Source organism: Canis lupus, chromosome 15 (assembly GCF_003254725.2).
Source record: "Canis lupus dingo isolate Sandy chromosome 15, ASM325472v2, whole genome shotgun sequence".
Classification (NCBI taxonomy): Eukaryota; Metazoa; Chordata; class Mammalia; order Carnivora; family Canidae; genus Canis; species Canis lupus.
Window position 1 is genome coordinate 40,892,405 of NC_064257.1, and position 25,175 is coordinate 40,917,579.

General features: G+C 34.4%; 1 protein-coding gene across 4 annotated transcripts in view; it reads right to left on the minus strand.

Moving 5' to 3' along the window:
• Positions 1 to 533: 533 nt before the first annotated feature.
• WASHC3 (WASH complex subunit 3) overlaps positions 534 to 25,175 on the minus strand; it is a 44,744-nt gene continuing 20,102 nt past the window's right edge. For all 4 annotated transcript variants that reach the window (XM_025439391.3, XM_025439395.3, XM_025439394.3 and 1 more), the window contains 2 exons: positions 14,301 to 14,365; positions 534 to 783 (listed from right to left, as the gene is read on the minus strand). In XM_025439391.3, the coding sequence (XP_025295176.1) occupies positions 699 to 783; positions 14,301 to 14,365 (150 nt within the window). In that variant the 3' untranslated portion in view covers positions 534 to 698. The remainder of the gene's footprint in view (positions 784 to 14,300; positions 14,366 to 25,175) is intronic.

Consider the following 25,175-nt stretch of genomic DNA (forward strand, 5'->3'; position numbering starts at 1 on the left):
AGTACTTTCTTCTACCTGTTTAACTGGCAATAAAAGAGTTGATCACATGATGCTAGCTCACTCTAAAACACACTGACACTACCTTCAATTCAATTTCTAACTGATAATAAATATTCTAAGACTGACACTTTGATAGTATATAAACTAATGGACAAGTGGTAAAAAGTTCTATATTCTAATAAATATGACCAATAAATTCCAAATTCATATTTTATGACATATAAGCCTCAGGTTGTCACAGAAAATTTAAATCTGGTATTAATCTCTGCCAGAAACTTAACAACACTCATACTACAAATGCACATAATACTTTCCATGCTAAAATAGTCACAAAAATTGAATAATTCACTTAGCCAAATTCACTTTTTTTTGCATTGAGTCTATCTTTGATTGCCAAAATTACATTGCCTTCATTTTCAATGCTCACCACATCCCTAAAATATCCACACCTTGGTATTTGTAGCACTAAAGGCACTCTATTTAGGTTATTCTATTTTTTGGTAATAGCTCCGTATTTTGGTAACAAGACATACTGCCAGGTTATAAATGCTTTATTTATTTTTAACATAGAAGAAGTTTGGTGGTGGATATATGGCCATTTGATGTTTTATGATTAAGAGTTCAAGTTCAGGTTCTCTTTCTTATAGAATGTATATGTATACCTACACATGTATATGTTACTGTTATCAAAATTAAGCTTAGTCACTAAAAGAAGATTCACTGTCTGAACTTTCTTCTGTATTTTTTTCACCTTCACCATCAGGCACTGGAGCATCTGGCCTCCTAAAAGAGAAGGGAACAATGAAAAATTTTTCCAGTTGAAAAAAAAATTTACTATATGTAAATTAGGTTCATCCTATAATATTGCTGCTAATAAATCTGCCACGTCTTCATCCTTAACTGAGAGTCTCCTGCTCTCCTCCACAGCGTGCTCTCCTCTTTGGCTTCCCCAGCACTGCGGGGATTAAGGGCTGTTCCTGTATGGGCCACAGCACTGCTTTCTTTTGCCAGTCCCTACAGAGTGTGCTACTTCAGCACTTTCTGCTTATTACCATGGAGACCCAACTACAGACACAGATGCGATGTAGAGAGGCTGGCATGCCCAGTGCTACATCTCTGCAGCCTCCAAGTGTACCGAAGGTACAGAGAAAGGAAAACTAGAAATGGAAAGAAAGGAAAATCTTCATGTTCCAGGAGAGCTGCAGAAATTTAAAAATGGAAGAGAGTAAAAGAATAGCTATGAAGAAACCCAAGCCATATGGAAATTTTGCAGGGGGAAGAGGGCCTGGTAAAAGAAGTTCTTAATATTTGTGGAGGGCTTTCACTTATATTTTATCTTCATAGAATGAATGTAAAAAGTATGAGTTGGTAAAAAATATGTCTCAAAGATTCCTTAGGCACAACAAAGAGACATGGGAATGGTTAAACTCCAACTTTGCAAGGATATATTATTTTTTTTTAATTTTTTAAAGATTTATTTATTTATTTGTTCATGATAGAGAGAGAGAGAGAGAGAGAGAGGGAGAGAAAGAGAGGCAGAGACACAGGCAGAGGGAGAAGCAGGCTCCACGCCGGAAGCCAGACATGGAACTCGATCCTGGGACTCCGGATCGTGCCCTGGGCCAAACGCAGGCGCTAAACCGCTGAGCTACCCAGGGATCCCCGCAGAGATATATTATAATAAACCAAATTAAATTTTAAGACAGTCTCCATACTATTTGTTAGTAAGTCATTCTAATCGCTATGGTAATACTATCATTCAGCCTCTATTCACTCTTACTAAGAAAGTATATTAAGTGAGTAAAGTATACTGGGGAAATTAAGAGAGAAAGGAAGAATGATGTAGCCAGCCTTAATAATCAAAACCTACCAGATTTATTTGTCCCTCAGGTTCCTTGACTCTTATTAAAGAATTAGGAAACCAATCAATAAGAGTCTTCTTTGCCACAAATGTAATTACTATTACTCAAAAAATGTACATTAAATTTAAATGTATCATTTAAATTCAGTTATTAGAAATTATGGCTGAGTTTTTAAAAATTCTGTCATGCTACAAAACAAATGCTGACACTGCTTTCCAACAATGGGTCAAACATAAATCCATTTGTTCTGCTTCCAGATTGATAATGACTATTAAGGAAGACACATGCACTCAATACTAAAACTTTAAAGCTGGTTTTTGACTTTCTAAGTTTTGACTGATATTCCATCTGTCTAAAATACTAACACAAGACCACAGTCTTCACTGCTCTCCATAGAAGCAAGAACTCTAGAAGTAGTGGGCATGAATACTGGACACATTTTTCAAGTAAATTTCTCTTTGCCATAGGTGATTTCTTACTGTTTCTACTTTATTAAAAAGGAAAAAATTATCAGAGTGAATTATTTGAATACTACATCAAAATTATATCTATGGCAACTCAAACAAAAACAATGTATATGATGTCTCTAAAATAAATGCTACTTAAAGGCAAAAGCCTCTTAAGCCTAGAAGGAGCTGAAATTACATAATTTATATGTATAGCCATTTTTTAATACATGTGATCATCACACAGCTGTATAGCATAGTAGCTAAGAACACAGATACTGGAGCCAGACTGCTTGGATTCAACTCCTAGTCTTGCTACACATTTGAGCAACTTTGGGGAAGCTATGTAACCACTCTGGATCCAACCAACTGATTGGATTGTTAATGATTAAAATGAGCTATTAGTAAAGTATATCAGTATCTGGCACATAGTAAGTATATTAAATAAATTCTATCTTCTATCATATCATCATCACATACCCACAATTTTGCCAGGGATTCTGTTAGGTGCTGAAGATAGAGAAATGAATAACAAGTAGTTCCTGCCCTGAGAAGCTGATATTTAAGGGAGATATTTTAGAGGGAGACATAAATGCAAATTATTATTATACAGTGTGATATACAGGAATATAGTTGTAGTAACTATGCTTATGTGAAAAGAAAAAGCAATTTACTCTACAAGGTTGAGTTAGAGAAGATTCCAGAGAAGTGGAATCTGTGAAGGGCATTCAGATATGAGTAGGAGTTTCCCAGAAACAGAAAAGGTGGGAATAAGTGGGGATGAGAGTATTTTGAATAAAGGGGGGGAAAGGGAATTCATGCTGCATTTGGGAACTATAATAAGTCATTTGGGAGCTAGAACATAAGGATGTTGCATTTAAATTCGATGACATTAAGCCATTTGGTAGGAGCAGTAGGTATGAGAGTTTCCTTCCTTTTTAAAGGATGAATAATAAGCCTTTGTTTGCACTCATTACATTTTGTTTATCCATTCACCTATGGGTGGGCATGTGGGCTGCTTCCACCTTTGGGCTACCATGAATATGGTATACAAATACATGTCTGAGTCCCTGCTTTCACTTCTTTTGGGTATATACCCAGAAGTGGAATTCCTTAGCCATATGGTAATAGCATGCTTAATTTCTTGAGGAACTGCAATATTGTTTTCCATAGTAGCTGTATTATTTTACATTCCGACCAATAGTGCACAGAGATTCCATTTTCTTTGTATCTCTGTGAATACTTGTTATTGTTTGTCTTCGTTCATTTAAAAATAAATTTTAGGCTACTTTGACTTGGAATTGCTAGGATAAAAGAAAAAGCATCCACCCAGATATAAAAAAGAGAAAAACTTCAAGATACTATGAGAATCAAATGAGGTAATGTATATGAAAGTATTTTATAAATACTTTATGAAAAGCTTAATAGGAAAGTTAATAGTAATAATAAAGCTTACAACAGTATCATTTCCACACTGGATATTCATATTCATGAGGGAAACAAAATTTTGGCTTTTTGTGCTATGATCAGAATTGCTCTTACTTGATCCTGTTTATATGAATCTTTTAAGTTGTTTTTCACGCAAAGAAGTTTTTTAAAAAAAATTTTAAAAATTTATTCATTTGAGAGACAGTACGTGAGCACAAGCAGCAGGGAGAATCAGAGGGAGAGGTAGAAACCAGATGCAGGTTCAATCCCAGGGCCCCAGGATTATGACCTGAGCTGAAGGCAGATGCTTAAGCAACTGAGTTACCCAGGTGCCCTCATGCAAAGAAGTTTTAAAGATATGTTCGAAAAGGTTGCTACCTTAAAGTACTGGCCTGAAGTTTAGTTTTTCAAAACTCAAGATTCACTATTAAAATGGGAAGATGAGGACTTTATAACAGTTTCTCAGTGTCTCAAATATATAGTGAATCACTAAAAAAGAGTTCATCAGCAAAATGCAGAAACACATACAAAGTTCGTGTATTCATGATGTATCATGTATGTTTTTTTAAAAATCTCAATCTTTAGGGGCTATACAATAAAAAACGCTACCTTGGTAGCTACATTTTAATAAACATATAATTTGTGGCACCAAGATTATCCATAAAAGTCTTAATAAAAGCAAAAACTTTAAACTCATACAAGTTCCATTGGTTTAATTTGTTTTATTAAAGAGATATTTATATTCGTGTTTAAAATCACAGTTACTTTAAGGACACAAAACATATAAACATACTTTGGAAAAACATTTATTGATGTAGATAAATAGTTTAAAGGTATTTTTTTATTTTCTTTAAACTTAAAAGCCATTAAATTTAAAGCAGATTAAGTGCCAAGAACATTGTTAGTAAAAATATTGCTGAGTAGGTTATGGGGAGAGATTATAGTAGCTATCATTCAAATTACTTTTCAATATCAACTATAGCACACATAAACCTATAATGTCACATGATCCTGTTGTCAATTAGTAGTGTTCAGTCATAGCTCTATGCAATGGAAACAGGTGGTCTTAAAGAAAAAGCAAAACACTAAATTCCTAAACCAAGATTGTACTGACAATATAAAGACCTCTGAGGTGGTTATAAAAATGACAATTCAGACTTTGATATTATAGTAGCCGGGGAGACTTACTTCAGCATTACATTTATTCAGACTACACATACTTTGGTCTTTTCCCATCTGAATGCCCATCAATACACATATATCCTGTCCTTTGTTGTGGTACATAGGGAGAAAATGTAATGCCTATTACTACAAAAAAAAAAAAAAAATAGACAGCCAGCTTTCCCAGTAAAGATTGGCTTTTGCTGTTTATCTTGGGGTCCTTTACTTCCCCGCTGCTCCCTTATCTTTTGCTCACTAGTCATTGGTAGATCACAATGTTTTTTAATACCATATCTTTAGTATTTCTATTATTTCTCTCTTTCTTGTAATCAAGGTCTCCAGCTCTGGACCAATAACAATATTTTGACATTGTTTTTTCCTTGCTCTGTACTTTCTAGCAAGTCTGCCAGCCAGTGGTTGAGAAGTGACACTTACATTGAATGGGATTCCAGCTCAGCAAGGATTTTAAAAAAGAGCAGAAAAACTATTTTTGGAATCATTCAGTTGAAAAATTGCAGTCTATCCTGTTCTCAACCAGCCAAAGCCCAAACTTTAATCCATTATGTTGTTGTGTAGCAGGACGTAGAAAAGATCACTGGCAGATAAGGAATTCCCTTAGGGAGCTGGACAGAAAGTTTTCTTGGTTTCTAGAATCCTTTCGATTACCACTAGTAAACTCCCTCTTGTCGGAAAACGATAAGTAGGCTGAGGTGGTTACTTTTATTTCTGGCAACCGTAACTGTGGTCATTCCATAGTCTGGGAGGAGGTATAAATGTCTTTTGGATAAATACCCTCAGGGCAAATGCCAACTGAGCTGGTTTAGTTTAAAGACTGCATGATAGCTTGATTCAATTACAAGCTTTCATTAGCCAAATCAATATACTACATCTACTTACATCAATGGATAGATCATCCAAACAAAATTTATAAGGAAACATCAGTTTTATATGACACATTAGATCAGATGGACTTAATAGATATACAGAACACTCCATCCAAAAGTAGCAGAATACCAATGCTTCTCAAGTGCACATGGAAAGATCACATGTTAGGGCACAAAACAAATCAATAAATTCAAGAAGACTGAAATCTTATCAAGCATCTTCTCCACTCACAATGGTATGAAAGTAGAATCAATTACTAAGATTACTGGAAAAACTACAAAAATGTGGAGATTAATAACATGCTACTGAACAACCACTGAATCGTTAAAGAAATCAAAGAAAAAATTTAAAAATATCCAGAGACAAAAGAAAATGGAACTATGACATACCAAAATCTATGGGATGCAGCAAATACAGTTCTAAGAGGGAAGATCATAGCAATACAAGTTTACCACAAGGAAAAAAAAAATCTCAAACCAACTAACTTTGCACCTAAAAGAGCTAGAAAAAGAAGAAAAAATGAAACTAAAAGTCAGCAGAAGAAAGGAAATATTAGAGTGTGTGGGGGGGGGGTGCCTGGATGGCTCAGTTGGTTAAGAATCTGCCTTTAGCTCAGGTCAAGGTCCCAGGGAGCCTACTTCTCCCTTTCCCTCTGATGCTCCGTCTGTTTGTACTTTCTCTCTTTTTCAAATAAATAAAATCTTAAAAAAAAAGATCAGAATGGAACTAACAGAATAAAAAAACAATAGAAAAGATCAATGAAATTAAGAGCTGGTTCTCTGAAAAGATAAAATTGACAAGATGTTAGCTAGACTAACAGTAAGAGGCCTCTAGTAAAATAGAAAGGAAAGAGAAGTTACAACTGACATCATAAATATACAAAAGATCATAATAGAGTACTATGAACAATTACCAAAAAATTGGACAACCTAGAAGAAAGGAATTCCCAGAAATATACAATCTTCCAAGACTGAAGAAATAGAAAGTCTAAATAGACCAATTACTAGTAAGAAGACTGAATCAGTAATCAAAACTTCTCAATAAACAAAAGTCCAGAACTAGACAGCTTCAGTCATGGTGAATTCTACCAAACATCCAAAGATTTAATACCTATCCTTCTAAAACTCTTTCAAAAAAAATTGAAGAGGAGGGAATGGTTTCAAACTTATTTTAGGAGGCCAGCATTACCCTAATACCAAAACCAAGACACCACATACACAAAGACACATACCTTACAAGCTAACATACCCTGATGAACACAGATGCAAAAATCCTCAACAAAACATTAGCTAACTGAATTCAATAATACATTAAAAGGATCATATACCACAATCAAGTGGGATTTACTCTAGAGATGCAAGAACGGTGCAACATCCACAAATAAATGTGATAGGTCACATTACCAAACTGAAGTACAAAAATCATATGATCATCTCAATAAATGCATAAAAAGCATGTGACAAAATTCAACAACCACTTATGATAAAAATAATGAACAAAGTAGATATAGAGGGAACACATGTCAATATAATAAAGGCCATATATAACAAACCCACAGCTAACATAAGTCAATACTGAAAAACTGAAAGCTTTTCTTCTAAAATTAGGAATATGACAAGGATACCCACTATCCCTACTTTTATTCAACGCAGTATTGGAAGTCCTAGCCACAAAAATTAGGTCAGAAAAAGAAATAAAAGGCATTAAACTGAAAAGAAAGTAAAACTGTCACAATATGCAGAAGACATGACACTATACATAGAAAACTCAAACAACCATACCAAAAAAACTGTTAGAACTAATAAATGAATTCAGTAAAGTACCAGGATACAAAATTAACATATGGAAATCTGTGGTGTTCCTATAATAATAACAAATTATCCAAAAAAGAACTTCTTAAACTCACCACCCAAGAAACAAACAATCCAATCATGAAATGGGCAAAAGTCATGAACAGAAATCTCACAGAGGAAGACATAGCCATGGCCAACAAGCACATGAGAAAATGCTCTGCATCACTTGTCATCAGGGAAATACAATTCAAAACCACAATGAGATACCACCTCACACCAGTGAGAATGGTGAACATTAACAAGACAGGAAACAACAAACAATGTTGGAGAGGATGTGGAGGAAGGGGAACCCTCCTGCACTGTTGGTGGGAATGTGAACTGGTGCAGCCACTCTGGAAAACTGTGTGGAGGTTCCTCAAAGAGTTAAAAATAGATCTGCCCTACAACCCAGCAATTGCACTGCTGGGGACTTAGCCCAAAGATACAGATGCAGTGAAATGCCGGGACACCTGCACCCCGATGTTTATAGCAGCAATGTCCACAATAGCCAAACTGTGGAAGGAGCCTTGGTGTCCATCAAAAGATGAATGGATAAAGATGTGGTCTATATATACAATGGAATATTACTCAGCCATTAGAAACGACAAATACCCACCATTTGCTTCAACCTGGATGGAACTGGAGGGTATTATGCTGAGTGAAATACAGCATATTCCGATTGGAGAAGGACAATCATTATATGGTGTCATTCATTTGGGGAATATAAAAAATAGTGAAAGGGAATAAAGGGGAAAGGAGAGAATGAGTGGGATATATCAGAGAGGGAGACAAAACATGAGAGACTCCTAACTCTGGGAAACGAACTAGGGGTGGTGGAAGGGGAGGTGGGCGGGGGGTGGGGGTGACTGGGTGACAGGCACTGAGGTGGGCACTTGATGGGATGAGCACTGGGTGTTGCTATATGCTATATGCAACATATGCTATATGTTGGCAAATTGAACTCCAATAAAAAAATTTACTACTATGTTTTATTTAACCTGATAAATCCAAAATATTATTTCAACATGTAACCAATATAAAATTTATTAATTTGAAAAGAAAGAGAAATTAGAATAATTCCGTTCATAATTTTATCAAAAAGAATAAAATACCTAGTAATAACTTTAAGGAGGTGGAAGATCTGTATATTGACAACTGTCAGATGCTAATGAAAGAAACTGAAGAAGATGGAAAAATATCACATGCTCATGGATTGAAAGAATTAATATTGTTAAAATGTCCATACTACCCAAAGCAATCTACAGATTCAATTCAATCCCTATCAAAATCCCAATGGCCTTTTAGAACAAATAATCCTAAAATTTATATGGAACCAAACCCTAATAGCCAAAGCAATCTTGAGAAAGAACAAGGCTGAAGGTATCAGGCTTTAATTTCAAACTATAGTACAAAGCTATAATAATCAAAACAGAATGTTATTGGCATAAAATTAGACACAGAGATCAATGGAACAGAACTGATAACAAAGAATTAAACCCACACAAAATGGACAATTAACTTATAAGAGTCAAAAAATATACAATGGAGAAGAGAGAAGTCTTTTCAATAAACATGTATTTTATTTATTTTTTAAATTTTTTTTGTATATTTTTTTTATTGGAGTTCAATTTGCCAACATATAGTATAACACCCAGTGCTCATCCCATCAAGTGCCCCCCTCAGTGCCCGTCAACTCCATCCCCCCGCCCACCTGTTTCCCCTACTCCTTGTTCATTTCCTAGAGTTAGGAGTCTCATGTTCTGTCCTTGACAACCACATGCAAAAGAATGAAACTAGACCACTATGTTATACCACACACAAAAAGTTAACTCAAAGTGGGTTAAAGACTTGAATGTAAGACCTGACACCATAAAATTATTTGAAGGAAACATGGAATAAGCTCCTTGACATTGGCCTTGGTGATATTTCTGTGGATTTGACTCCAAAAACAAAGGAAACAAAAGTAAAAATAAACAAATGGGATTACAACAAAAACTAAAAAGCTCCTGCACAGCAAAAGAAACCATCATCAAAATGAGAAGGCAACAAACTTAGAAGACTTTACAAATCACGTATCTAAGGGATTAATATCTAAAATATATAAATAACGCAGAAAACTCAGTAACAAAATAACAACAACTTGATTTAAAAATGGGCAAAGGATCTGGATAGACATTTTCCCAAAGAAGACATACAGATGACCAACAGGCACATGAAAAGATCTTGAACATCACGAATTATTAGAGAAATGCAAATCAAAACCACAATGAGATATCACCTCCCATTGGATTTAATGGATATTACTGAAAAGACAAGAAATAACAAGTGTTGGTGAGGATGTGGAGAAAAGGTAACCCTCAAATATTGTTGATGGGAATGCAAATCCATATAGCCACTGTGGATAAAAGTATGGGTATTCCTCAAAAAATAGAACTACATGATCCAGCTATTTGACTTGTGTGTTTATCCAAATACGAAAATGCTGATTTACAAAGATATTTGCACCTTCATGCAGTATTATTCACAATAACCAAGAAATGGAAACAAGCTAAATGTGCATCATTGGATGGATGACTACTAAAGAGGTTGTATACAATGAATACAATGAATACAGCTAGGCCATAAAAAAGAATGAAATCTTGCCATTTACAACAAAACAGATGGATAGACCTTAAAGGTATTATGCTAAGTGAAATAAGTCAGAGGAAGAAAAATATCAAATGATTTTACTCACATGTGGAATCTAAAAGAAAGCAAACAAATGAATTAACAAAATAAAAATATAAGCTCATTGATACAGAGAACAGACTGGTGGTTACCTGAGAGGAAGTGGGGTGGGAGTGGGCGAAATGAGTGAATAAAGTGTGGTGATGGATGATGGTAATGACTTTCAGTGGTGATCATTTTGTAGTGTATACAGATGTCAAATTACAATGCTGTATACCTGCAACATATAATGTTATATACTAATTTTACCTCAAAAAATGCTACAAACTGTACTCCTCCACTAATATTAAAGAGTGTGACCAATTGAATTTCATTTTCAGAAGTCTATTCTTTACTTACTGCAAATTTCAAAATACAGATTTTTCAGTTTGAGAAAACAGAATAATTCAAAAGGATAACCACTCCGTGTATGTTAAATACATCTTGTTGAAAATAAAATGGTATATAGACAACTAAATTATTATAAATAAGCTGTGATCCAAAAGCCTGGTAAATCCAATTGTTTACAACTTGCTACATAATCCCTCATTAAAGCATTTGTAAATCACAACTAACATTTATTGGACTTGCTTGTCTAGAGCTCTGCTAAGTGCTTACATCATTCTCTTACTAAGTCTGAACAACTCTGTGAAGGGTGAATTCTTCTGGCTTTACTGATGAGTAAATTTATGCAGAGAGCAATTAAATAATTAGTCTGGCGTCATACTGCTAGAAAGTGGCAGAGCAGAATCTGAATATGCAAACCATTTCTAAAGTCTGTCTTAGCCTGTGCCTTAACCATTATGAATTTCATCTCTTACTGGGCAGGTCCAGGGGGCAGTCTATGTATTCTAGAATAGTAGAAGTAGTAATTGCTAGATAATAATAGTAACTATCGTTCTGAGACATACAAGTATACAAAAGAATAGGATAAGGGAGAAACTTCCCTCTTGCCCCATAAGATTAGGCATTGATTAAAGGAATTTACCTGTTGCACAGTTCTGAATTCAAAACTAAAACAAATTAACCTTAAAGATTTCCATTTTGTCTCCCCTTAAACTCTTTAGAGTATGATGATTACAAAGGTATTCTTTCACATGTCTTTATCTCAGTAGCATTGGAAACTAATTTTTACAAGCTAAACAGGAATAATTCTTGGTTATATAAGCACTATTGTTATTCTCAAAAACTTGGAGTTTTAAAAATAATCATTTATTAGCAAACAAATTTTATTTGCTAATTATCAGGACTTTTCTTCAGTTTCACAGACTTTCTAAAATTCAATGATAGTCATTTTTTCTTGGAAAATAGCCAACTTTTCTTCTCCCTTATTATGTAAACTATTTTAAAATTAGTTTCCAAATTTTTATACAAACAAGTCAATCAAATAATAATGTATTTGTGATCAGTCTTTATTTCTATATTACCCTCAGCTTTGCTTTTTGCTCAGTGCAGACAGATCTAAACTATTTCCTCTAATAGTTGTATGAGTTTGTCTTACCACCTAAGGCTAATTTTTAAAAAGTGTATGTTTATACTTTAAAGTAAAAACAAGACAATGTTTACTGAAAGTTCTTGGCTGAGGCTTAATATGTATTAAAATTCTAAATAAAAGTATACTCTTCCCTCAGATGATACATTTTCTTCTCCTTCATCATCTCAGACTTTTTTCCCCAAAGTGAGGCTCCCAAATTTTCTGTAAACATAATTCCCCAAATGCCAGAATCCCTCTTTAACACGACGGTTGATTTCACTTTGATTTCACTTATCGTATCTAGCTAAATGCTGAAGCTGGTTTTCTAGTAGTAGTGGTGATAGGTTATAGTGAGTCACCCCCACTCCAACCCTTGTGACCCATGGCATGTACTTATGAGGTAATGGATCAGAATTCAGGCTCCAGGCTGTGGTTGAGGAGAAGCTTTTCTGTAAGACAATGTTAACTGTTACTGGAATTCTATCCCAACACTTGGCACCACCTTGCAACTGAATGTTTCTCAACATTTACAGACAATGATGGGTCCTCAAACTTGCTAAATGAGATACATCAAGGAAGTATTAGGGGTGCTGGGGATTCTCCCCTTGGTAGTCATCCATGGACTTCCTCCCTTGGTGATACCTAGATAGAGTCTTGACAAATATGAAATTAGCCAGGCCAATAAGGTGGGGGAAGGAGTTTCAAGGAGAAAAAAAAATCAAAGACACTAAAAGGGAATAGGAGAATAACATTCAGAGAGCTGCCAGTCATCTGCTATAGGAATGTATGGAAGAGAGGCAAGAAATAAAGCAACAGAGTCTGGGTCTTGATGATAAAAACATCTATTTGCAATTCTAAGGTGTAAGACTATGTGTGGAAGGCAGTTGAAAGTCACAGAAAGTTTAGATTCACTAAGGCTTTAGTGACAGACTGAAAGAGAATTAAGGAAACCAATTGGGAGCTATAATAATAGTTCAGGTAAGAAATGATGAGGGCTTGAGCTGAACAGCAATAGGCATGGAGTCCTGTGGTCAGCTGTGAGAGATATTAAAAATGAAAAAAATCATAGTGACTGATAGGGACAGGGAATAGGATAGACTGAAGGATGACTTTCAAGTTCTTGGTGTGGGTAGCTGATTGAAGTAAAAGATTATGAAGTAGGTTTAGACTGGGAAGAGGATGAAATGAAGCCGGTAGGGGGTAAAGAGATTGGATATCCAACATATGCTGATGCTAACTGGATGGTTAGTTTTCCATTACATTTTCTCTAGAGAGAAAAATAATAATTTTAAAGGTCATTTTAGCTCTGTTATTGTAGAAGGTCTACTGTGTATCCAGAAGCAAAAAAGAGGTCATGGTCAATGTTAAATATATTTATAACATATTCCAATGAATACCAAAATGGATTGGACCCATATGCTCAATTCACATTAAAATATATGTCACAAACCATCTGTTTCTAAAGTGTGTGTCAGAAACAATTTCCAGAACAAATGCCAAATATCTTGGAGATGTCTGAGTTCAAATTACCAATATATGCCATTGTATTTGAACTGTTTGCTACTTGGATATATACTAAATGTAGATACATGTGTGAAATCTGTTCTTACAGACTTTTAAAAAATTCTTAAATATTGTTTTTAAAAGATAAAATATGAGAAGAAGACTTTTATTGTGTTTTACCTCCAAAATGCACACATTTTCTTGAAGGGCTGAGCGCCAAGAAAAATTTCAAAGTATATTGCTAGTAGAGTATGAATGTCTGGATAACATAACTGAATACATCAGGGTGAACTAAAACCCCAAACTGGACACTTTACAAATATCTAGATACTTGAAAAACAGACTAGCTCTGAATAATCCATTAAGATATATTTTATCCAGAATGAGCGATGTAGCCAGGTTTCCTTGGATGGAATAAATTATTGTCAAAATTCTAACCCACAATTTGTCAGCATTTCTCAAAAACATTTTTTTTAATAAAATTCACACAAACAGATATCTAGTTTCACAGCAATTATTAATGCGGACCTAGAGTGGCTTTATCCTATTTATTTCTCAATCTGGCTCAACTTAGATCATGGTAACTTTTCTATACACTAAGGTCTTAAAAATCTGGTAGAGAAAGAAAGGAAGAAAGGAAGGAAGGAATAAAGGAGGTAGAAAGGAAGGAAAGAATAGAATAAAAAGGAAAAGAAAAAGGTAGCATAAAAAATTTTTGTTGGCCGCTACTGCTGTGGAGCAAAACTGTCATCAAATTCCATCTCTTTTGGATATATAGATTCATCAATTATCTATTGAAACTGTTCCTAAAATGTGCAAAGGCTGGTTTTAGTAGAAGAAGAGAGATTTTTCATTTTTCTAACATTCGCAGAGACACTATCTATGAGGTGGTTTCCTCAACCATAAAATACTGTATAGTGGGAAAAAAAAAGCTTGGAATATTTTTATTATAACTGATAAATTTAACATCTTGGCATAATATGATATTAGAATAATTACTTACTCAAGAAGATCTGGGTCTAGTCCTTCTGATATCATTTTGTTTCTTATTGCCATCACTGGAACACCCTAAGCAAAGGACATAAGATAATCAATTATTAAAAATGCCTCCTTCATATAAACAGATATATACAACAATGAAGCAGAATTGAGAGCCCAGAAATAAACCCAAATACAGATGGCCAACTAATATCTGACAAGGGAGCCAATAATACTCGCTCAATGGAGAAAAGACAGTCTCTTCAATTAACGGTGCTGGGAAAATTGAATAGTTATATGTAAAAAAAAACGAAGCCTGATCCTGATCCATATCTTATACCACTCACAAAATTAACTCAAAATGGATGAAAGACTTAAATTTAAAACCTGAAACCATGAAGCTCCTAGAAGAAAACTTATGAAAAAAACTCTTTGATATGGGAGTTGATAATGATTTTATGGAAATCACACCCAAAGCACAAATAACAAAATACAAAATATGTGAGACTATATCAAACTAAAAGCATCTGTATGGCAAAAGAAACCATCAACAAAGTGAAAATAAAATACCTAAAGAATGGGAAAAAATATTTACAAACCATATATCTGTCAGGGGTTAATATCCAAAATATATAAAGAACTCATACAACTCAATAGTAAAAAAATGTAAATAATGCAAATTCAAATTGGGCAAAGGACCTGAATAGGCATTTTTCCAAAGAAGATATATGAATGACCAACAGGTACACAATAAGATGTTCAACATCACTAGTTAATAGAGAAATGAAAATTAAAAATAATGAGATATCATCTCATGCATGTTAGATGAATGTGAGCAAGGGAACCCTTGTGCACTGTTGGTGGGACTGTAAATTGGTACAGTTGCTACGGAAAATAGTGTGAAGATTTCTCAAAAAATTAAAAATAGAACTACCAGATGATTTTGCAATTCCAGTGCTGGAAATATATCCAAAGGAAATGAATATACTAACTACTCAAAAAAATATCTGTAAGTCCATTTTTGTAGCAGCATTGTTTATGATAGTCAAAACATGGAAACAACCTAAGTGTCTATCAGTAGACAAATGGAGAAAGAAGTTGTGGTATAGATGTATCTCACACAATAGAATATTATTCAGCCATAAAAAATTAGAAAAACCTACTATTTATGACAACATGGATGGACCTTGAAGGCATAATGCTAAAACACATAAAGACAAATACTTCATGATCTCATTGTATGTGGAATCTAGAAACAAAATAAAACTACCAAACTCATAGAAAAAAAGAGACCAGATTTGTGGTTACCAGAGGTAGGGATGGGGAGGTGGGTGGTCAAAAGTACAAACTTCCAGTTATAAGATAAATAGTAGGGATGTAATGTACAACATGATGGCTACAGCGAATACTGCTGTATGGTATATAGTAAACTTCTTCAGACAGTAGATCCTAAGAATTCTTATCACCATGAGAACTTTTTTTCTTTTCTTTTCCCTGTAACTGTGTGAGATAATGGGTTAACACCCAGTCTCTTATTTTGGCTATAGGAAAAGAGGTTAAAGGAGGTTGGGAAAACAAGACTGTCTTTCAAATTTATAGGTTATCAGGATGACTCTCTCCTGAGAGGCAGCAAAGTCAAGACTGTTATTTACAGGCCTTTTTATAGTATTTATTTTCATAACTGTTATGTTTAAATTATAAATCAATAAAATGTAGTCTGTTAAGACTTAGAAAGTGGGATACCTGGGTGGCTTAGTGGGTTAAGCAACTGACTCTTGATTTTGACTCAGGTCATGACCTCAGAGTCCCTGCTCAGTGTGGAGCCTGATTTAGATTCTTTCTCTTCTTCTCCCTCTGCTCCTCTCCTCTACCACTCTTCTCACATGTGGGCTTTTTCTCTCAAAAACAAAAAAAGACTCAGAAAGCAATGGACACTTAAATGCACCCCAAGTGTTAGATGAAAATAGTACCATCACATAACTCTCTTCAAAGTCACACTCCTGAAAGTAATACTGTTTCATGGTGCAAACTTTAAGAAATTTTAAAAAGTGAAATATGGTAGGTTTAAAAGACAAAGAAGGTAGAAGATAAAACCTTTTGTTAGCTTATGAAGTTTAAGGATAAATGAAAGAAAAAAGGCAGCAACTTGCTTAGGGGCATCCAATGTGAACAGATACTTATATTTGGAACCAAAAAAGCATGAGCTTAAAACTTGTACCACTTTTAAAATATATTTCCTAGAACTAGGAAAGGTTTTTATTTTTAATTTTTAAAAGGATTTTATTTTATTTTATTTTATTTTTTTAGGATTTTATTTATTTATTCATGAGAGATACAGAGAGAGAGAGAGAGGCACAGACACAGGCAGAGGGAGAAGCAGGCTCCATGCAGGGAGCCCGATGTGGGACTCAATCCCAGGTCTCCAGGACTACACTCTGGGTTGAAGGCAGCGCTAAACTGCTGAGCCACCCGGGCTGCCTGAGAGAAAGGTTTTTAAACAAAATGTACTTAATAATTACTTCATACTAAAATTCATTAATTTTAATGGTAGAAGAGAAAGCTGACACTTGAATAAGTTTGGGAACTTTACCTGATAATTAAGTACTTAACTATTACTTAATTATTTAGTAGAACCAGGAAAGTTAGGACTATAAAGCATTTCATAAAAAACACTAAAGTGCTAAGGATAGATGTGAAAAAGAGTAGAGTTTTACGTTACACTTCTTTAAAAAGACCTCTCAGTTTCTATTAACTATGGTTTGATGGTATAAGGTCTTTCTACAGACTCAAGTAAAGTATGTGATTTATTTATTATACTTTAGCATAATCCATAGGGTATCATTGGAAAGGTTATAGAAGTAAGTTGGAAAGCCAAGAAAACAGAAGGGAGGAGAAATGAGATGGAAAAAAACATTTCCTAAAATATAGCAGAGTGTGTGTATAAGGTGGTAGTGAGGGAAGCAGTGGGTAGGGAGTAATGGGGAAAATGGAAGTTGGTAGAATTAGATAAGCTTCCTATTTTAACATGAGTTTCATGGCCTTGGTTATAGTATATACGAGAAACCTAACTATGTACACTCCATAATTTACCCTTAGTTTCTTAAAGCTCTTTACAGCACAAGAATACAGATACTACCAAAATTTGGGGACTCTTTAGTCATTTCTGTATATGGATACAGATAAGAGAAAATACCAATGACTTATCTTACCCTAATAGAGACTTTAGTATTATTATCACTTTAACAAATCTCATAAAGTTTGATACAAAAATAATTTGGCCTGTGTCCCAAAGGATGCATTCCAAAGGGATTTGCTGCTATGTTTCCAGTGGTATTGCTTAGAAAATTTGTTGTTTTGATGTATTCTTCCTCAGGGGTTAAGGAAAGAGTCAGGTTTATTAAACATCAAAAAGAAGTGTGCAATTTCTGTTCTCCAAGAGACAAAGTTACTGGTGGTCTAAGGAGGACATGAGAGACCTCAAAACTGAAGTCTACTGAACTGTGGGATTATTTTTGGCAAGTGAAAATGGCAGTTTGTCCAACATAAGTAATGAAGAAGAGAGAAGGCAGCCATAAGTTTGATGTTCCAAAAAATCACGTCTGTATTTGCGTCACTGGAGAAAGTGTGTAAAGAAGCCACACTAATGAAATTATGATGGCAACACTAACAGTTACTAGTTTTCTTGTATCACAAAAACTGTAAGTTGCCAGTATTTATATTTATTGCGTTAATGAAAGACAAGCTACTGAATTCTTTTGTAAAACATACTGAGGTTTTCCTAAAGTTTTAGATTAGAAGGGGAGAAGAAAAATCCTAACTCAATCTAATAGGGATAAATGACTTTTTTAAAAAGTAACAAAAAATGCTCTGTATACTTCGGTTTCTCCTCTCAGTTTATGAGCTTGAATCACAACAATGTAGTTATTAAAAAGGTAAAATACTAAGTCTCTTTCCCTTACCTAGGTCAACAACAACAACAAAATGATCTGCTGAGTTGACAGGTGAATTAGTATTTTTTTCCTTGCAGTGAGAGGGAATGAATAGGAGTTGAAAAGATGCCATGGGTTGGAAAAAAGGCAACCCAGTCCTCTAATCAGGTTGTTTAATTAAATTTTAACTTAGTGAAATGGACTCAACCATTTCTTTCCTTTTTAATTTTCAACAGTGCCATCTTAAAAATATCTATACTGCCTTTTATGAAAATATTAAGTAGGGTGCTATAATGAGAATAAAATCTTCAGGTGAAATATTCTATATAATAGATACTAAATGTATACTGCACTAATCCTACCACAGAAGCAAGCATATGATCACTGATCTCCTTCTGGAAATTTTCTGTACAGGGATACAAAACTAATTTAAAATATATCTCTTAGTCATGTAAAATGAATATGGCTATCTAAAAAAAAGGGAAGCTTTATCACTAATGACTTGGGTAGATTTAGAAAATGCTAGACTCTGATATTAACTCCAATACTGTTGCTATGAAGGGTCACTGATTTGAACCTAAATATGCGGGGAAATAAAAGAGGTTCACATATCTTGACTACTGCTATACACAGTGGTTTATATGGAACAAAGAGTAAATTATTCCTTTTTCATTGATTATCTCAAGAGATAAGTTTTGTAGTGAGAAAGTATTTCTCACTAAGTGCTCATCAGATGAAGGAACAAATTCCATGATAAAATAGATAAAAATGACACTGGTCCTGACTAGGACCCCAGGACACTGGTGAAGTATATTCATAAAAATAAATACATTAGCCAATATCCCATGTGCCTTTTGGGAACGGGAACTAAAGTTAACTTAAATGCCTATCAAGAAAAACCTTTAAAGAAATTATTTCAAAAGGTGAAGGATCTATTGTTATGAGTCAATTAAAAATACAGCTGCGGGATCCCTGGGTGGCGCAGCGGTTTGGCGCCTGCCTTTGGCCCAGGGCGCGATCCTGGAGACCCGGGATCGAATCCCACATCAGGCTCCCGATGCATGGAGCCTGCTTCTCCCTCTGCCTATGTCTCTGCCTCTCTCTCTCTCTCTCTCTCTCTCTCTCTGTGACTATCATAAATAAATAAAAATTTAAAAAAAATCAGTCATAAAAATACAGCTGCATCAATTTCCTCATGTGATTGATTTTTCCCGTTGATATTCTTGTAACATGATAAATGTCATGTGTAATGATCATGCTGCACTGTGTTTTCTTTGCATTTTGTAGCTAATCAGGGATTTGTTGATTTAAGGACAATTTGGTGCTATGAAAAACCCATTTCCCCCCTCATTATAATGTAAAATAATATTTAAAATTAAAAGACTTGCTCTAATAGGCTAATCAATACTAGAACGCCATTATGAATACTTCAGCTATATATTTTTTTGCTACACCACATTTCACTCAAATGACATTTGTTCTTTGAAACATGTATTCATTAAAATTTCCTAAATTTAACTATATTTCTACTTTCTAGGAATAAAAACTTAAAAAAAATTTCTACAACAAATCACTTTGGAATTCACTACCAAAATTAAAAGCATAATAAGTTCAGATGGCCTTTTGTTCAGTTTTTGAAAATTACTACATGTACCTATTTAAGGAGATTCAAAGAAATATCTCCAAATATAGCAATAAAAGTTGTAAAGAATAAAATTCTTAGCAATTAATTACAAAGATGATTCTACTGATTGAAACGACAAAATAGTCACTTCTGAACTAATTTTTCAATAGTGATAATGTGTTTGAACAGGTGTGTCATGAGTCTCGTTCAGTGCCCTTAGTGATCCATAGGTACCCATTTAAAGACGGATGATCAGTATTAGCCATTCAACATGGCTATAGAACGACAATGAAGAAGGGTCCTGAATCTGTTATCAGTGTGTGTCATCATCACATGATCTAACCAATTAACTGAATAAAAGTCATTTGTGAACTTGGGCTAGGAAAACAACGAGAAAAGTTGTGATGCTGTCTTATATGATGAAAAGCTACGGTAAGATGTACTTACATCTGGAGATATTTTTAAAAATTGCAGTATTAAGATGTAGGTATCTTCAAGTAGAGAAATAATTTTCATTAATATGAAATTTAATATTTCGAAATCTACTTCCCTTTAAAACATAGTTAACATATTCACATTTTTCCAAACTGTAAAACAATCCTTATCAAAAAATTTACTTACAAATGAAATATTGTGTCTTTCATTTTAGACAAGGGTTGTCTACCCCATTTTTATAAATGTTTATACTATTAGATTCTGTTAAATATGGTGCTAAAATGTCTTTCTCAAGCTGATGGTCTCTAAAACCACTTAAGACATTTCTCTGCCACCAGTGTTGAGCCTACTTCCTTATTATAGCTCATTTGCTTCTCTGGTCTTTTACTTTTCCTCCTGTTGATAAACCATAATCTTAGACAAATTTTAGTTATGGTGAGAATCACAGTATTTTTGAAAAGAGTAAATCTAAGTAAATAACTACATAATTTATTATTTCACTTATTTCCTCCTCTTTGGAAAACTTTTTTGCGAGGTCCCTTATTTCTGGCAGAATGGTTAGTAGTAGCAAAGAAGATAAAAGGACACTGAGAAATCGAAGTTGAGTGACTAAAAAATTATAGTTGGATCAGAATAAAAGAACTATAACACACATTTCAGCAACTATAGAAACTGTCATTATTAATATGTATCTTCAGAAGCTTCCTTAAGAACCTTAATAATAGATTACTGTTCTTTTTGTCACAACCTCTGAAGTTAGAGTTGTTTAAATGAGTTGGAATGAAAGATATGAAGTTTAAAGTTAAAATACTTTTCTGCATTTAGCCCATCTTTGTTGGTTCCTATTTTATATGCCATTCAAAGGAGATTCCTATGAAATTCAAAACTACCTTAAGCTTATCCTCCAAATATTCTCTCCTGTTTTGCTTAATTCCTTTTTCCTTCTTTTACAGGGAGAGGCATACAGAGGTATTGTGTTACAGTGAATTTAAGGCAGATGAAATAAATTTTACTGGTATTCCACAAAATAAACTGAAATAAAGAATTAAATGTTTTGGTTTTAAAGGACTGTTTCAGATAGGCCATCCTATGTAAATTATTTTAGTTATGATACTAATCACACAAAAATATGCAAATAAATTCCTAAAGAAATATATTCTTTTCATACATAACTTTTATACTTAGAAAAAACGGATCTGACAAATTTAGCATACTTTTTTTAAAAATTTTTATTTATTTATGATAGTCATCAGAGAGAGACAGAGAGAGAGAGAGAGGCAGAGACACAGGCAGAGAGAGAAGCAGGCTCCATGCACTGGGAGCCCGACGTGGGATTCGATCCCGGGTCTCCAGGATCGCGCCCTGGGCCAAAGGCAGGTGCCAAACCGCTGCGGCACCCAGGGATTCCCAATTTAGCATACTAAATGTAATACCTTATCGATTATTTTTAAAAGATTATTTTGTAATCTCAATAATCTCAAGTTCCATTTATTTCTCCTTTTAAATTGTTTTTAAATTTGATTTTTAATTATCTGATATATTATTAAAAAACAAAAAATTCGAGTCTAGAGCAGCCAGATATCCTCCTACAACTCTAAGGAACACTGATTTCTACATACACCAGTTTGTTGGCATGTGACTATTCCTTAAATATGGTTGAGGACTCTAAATGCTCCTGCAGTTCACAATTTAAAATGTATTTTTCCAGAGATTAGAAGTTCCATAAATAGAAATAGTTTTGGTAAACAACTAGTTTCTGGAAACAAACTACTCAAATCAACATCTTCTTAGCAAATGACTGCCACAAAAGAAAACTACAATGAAAAATATGTGGTATCAGCTATATATTTATGGCAAAGTGCTATTATCAAAGAATATATGAGGCATAGATAAGGCAGGTGCATAGACTATTACCAAATGGATACTGACAACCATCTAACTTACTAGTACCTGCCCACTACATTTTTTTCCTTCAGTATTCTAAGGAAAAGGAGAAATCAGGAAAACAAATGTATCAGAAAAAGCAAATTTAAAACCTGAAGTTAGCAATATGATTGTTTATTGTTCTCTAACATATATAAGAAAAATAAAATAGCAAAGAATAAACAAAAGGGCGAATAAATAATTTAAAATGAATACTTCTCAACATTAAACTGTATGTAGTATGACAGGCTCTGAACTCCCTAACTTTCAAGGCACCTTGGAGAGGGTTCAAAAGGTAGCCAAAATATTCCATTGTATACATAAACCACATCTTCTTTATCCACAAAATATTGAAAAATCCTAAGTGATTTTGAAATCATTGAAAAAAGTTTTAATGAAAATCTACAATCTTTTTGGGAAAGTGAAACACTTTCCAGTAAAACTGGCATAATTCTTCACACATGGTTTCCTTAGAGGCTAGTTCACTAACTAGCAGAGAATAAGTAATTCTTTTTCTTGGGCCAAAAATACAACAAAAAGTTACCTATTTCTAGGTTTTCCAGATACTCAGGCTATGGAAAAGCAGAGATAACACCTCAAGGGCTCCCAAATGGTGGCTGTCACAGTTTTCTGCCTTTGGGGAAATCTCCATCTAATCCCCTTTGCATTCGTTATAAGACAGAATGTAGAGGAAGGAGGATAACTGTCCTCTCTTGAGTTCCATTTACCCCAGTTCAAAGTTACCATTCTGCTAAGCTTTGCTTTTTTCTTTTAGTTGTAGTCAAATGGACCTGGCTGTTCCTCTTCAATTGGCAAAGTTGACTAAATAGGGCAATTAATTAAATGGGCAAATGTTCACTTGTATCTTTTCTGTATCCAACTTCATCCACATTCATATGTGTAGGAAATCAATCATTATACATGCAGCTTTTATCTTCAATGCACAGTGAGATGCTAAAACACCATGGAAAGTTGTCCCTGGCACCCCAACCTTTATGTACTGAAAAAATACTGACCTTGATATTGAGCAGTAAACTTTGGGTATTATAAAGGAAACTAAAACCACATGTTAATATATCATAATATTTACTGAGTCTAAAAGCAATGAAAAAAATATCATATACTTGTTACACTAAATCTATACCAGTGTTCTCCACAACTTTGACTATATATGAAATAGTAGCTCCTCCTTTTTGATTACACTGTTGATCAGTGATGAGGAACCTACCCTGGAACTCTAGACCATGGGAGGTCACACCAGGGGCCATATCCCAAACAAGGCTTTAAAGCCTTTAACTAACTACCTTACAAAAACTATACCTTATCTAAAGAGCACTCTACTTCATGCTTGATTATTTTCCCCAGGTCTAAGGTATATAACGTCCTGATGAACATCTTTAATAATCAGTTGGAGATTCTTCATCGTTGGGTAATGGAAGTCACATTTCCCCAAGCCAACATCCACTGCTGGCAACAGATGCATCAGAACCACCAAAACCAAGGAGATTATTCAATTCACATTTTAAGCCAGCCAAAGAAAATAGAGCTTTAAAAAAGTCCAAGTGTCCGAAGAGACTGGCAAATATGGTTTCAAAAAATACAAGTCATTAGCTTAATGTGGAAGTCGGACTTTCCCAATGTACAATTTATTACTGGCAAGGGATTCACCAAACTTTGCCAGTAAAAAGGGGAGAACTGTTGGGAAAGTGATCTATGTACACAATTCCAGTTAAGTTATAAAAGCAATATGTAATTTAGTAAAGGCTTGTGCTGCACTATTTTGACAACAAACATTAAATCAGAATCGATTATCTGCCACATTTGGAAGACAACAGTATTACTCACTGAAAAATCTTGTGTAAAACTTTCTTAAAAAGGGAAAAAAAATAGGAAAATGCCAGCAGGTGTTCCAGGAACATTCATTAATAATGAGATCCAAATTTGGGGATCAATTAATAGATCTCAAACCTAGAGGGAACTTCAGGTCTCATTTTATGTATGAGGAACCTGAAGACTTGAGAGGTGACATGGCCTGAATGTGGTCACATAGGACTGTATGACAAAGCTAAGAAACTATACCATGTTGCATCCCAGAAGTAGAATAAAGATCTAGGTGTACTCCCAGGCATTCAAGTTGTGGCACAGAGAAACAACTTCTTTTTGGAAACATGATTATTCTTATACCTCACAGAGGGTAGTAACGTAGGAGTGATAGAAAAAGATAATGGAGACCAAAAAAGCAAGGTACTATTTACTTCTCTGTGAACTGATACTTCTGATGCTTGAAAGATTCTGTTGGCTTCTGTTCAAAGAAGTTTTTAATAATTAAGCAGGTTTGACTACCTAATGTTTTTGGTTTGGTTTCAAATTTTTTAAATTTTATTTACATTTTGTTAGTTAACATACAGTACAATATTCATTTCTGGAGTAGAATTCAGTGATTCATCACTTACATACAACACTCAGTGCTCATCACAACCAGTGCCTTCCTTAATATCCATCCCCCACCCATATCCCTCCATCAATCCTCAGTTTCTTTCTTCTCTATTGTTAAGAACAAGTCACTTATGGCTTATTTCCCTCTCTCCTCTTTTTCTTTTTCTTTTTCCTCCTCTCATATATTCATCTGTTCTCTTTCTTAAATTCCACACATGAGTTAGATCATATGTTGTCTTTCTCTGACTGACTTAATTCACTCGGCATAATATACCCTAGCTCCATCCATGTACTTGCAAATGAATTGCCTAGTTTCTAAAACTAAAACCTGTAGCAAGCAAAGCAGGGCAAATACCAAAGCAGTACATTCTAGGAGATAGCCAGGACTCAGGAAGAGGAAATTTGCATGGAAGCTTAGAGAGCCAAAAAAAGACTGTAGTTTTATCCTGACATCCTAGAAGCCTGAAAATTAAAAAAAAAAAAAAAAAAAAAAAAAGCTATAGGGGCACCTGAGTGGCTCAGTTGGTTATGTGTCTGTCTTCAGCTCATGTCC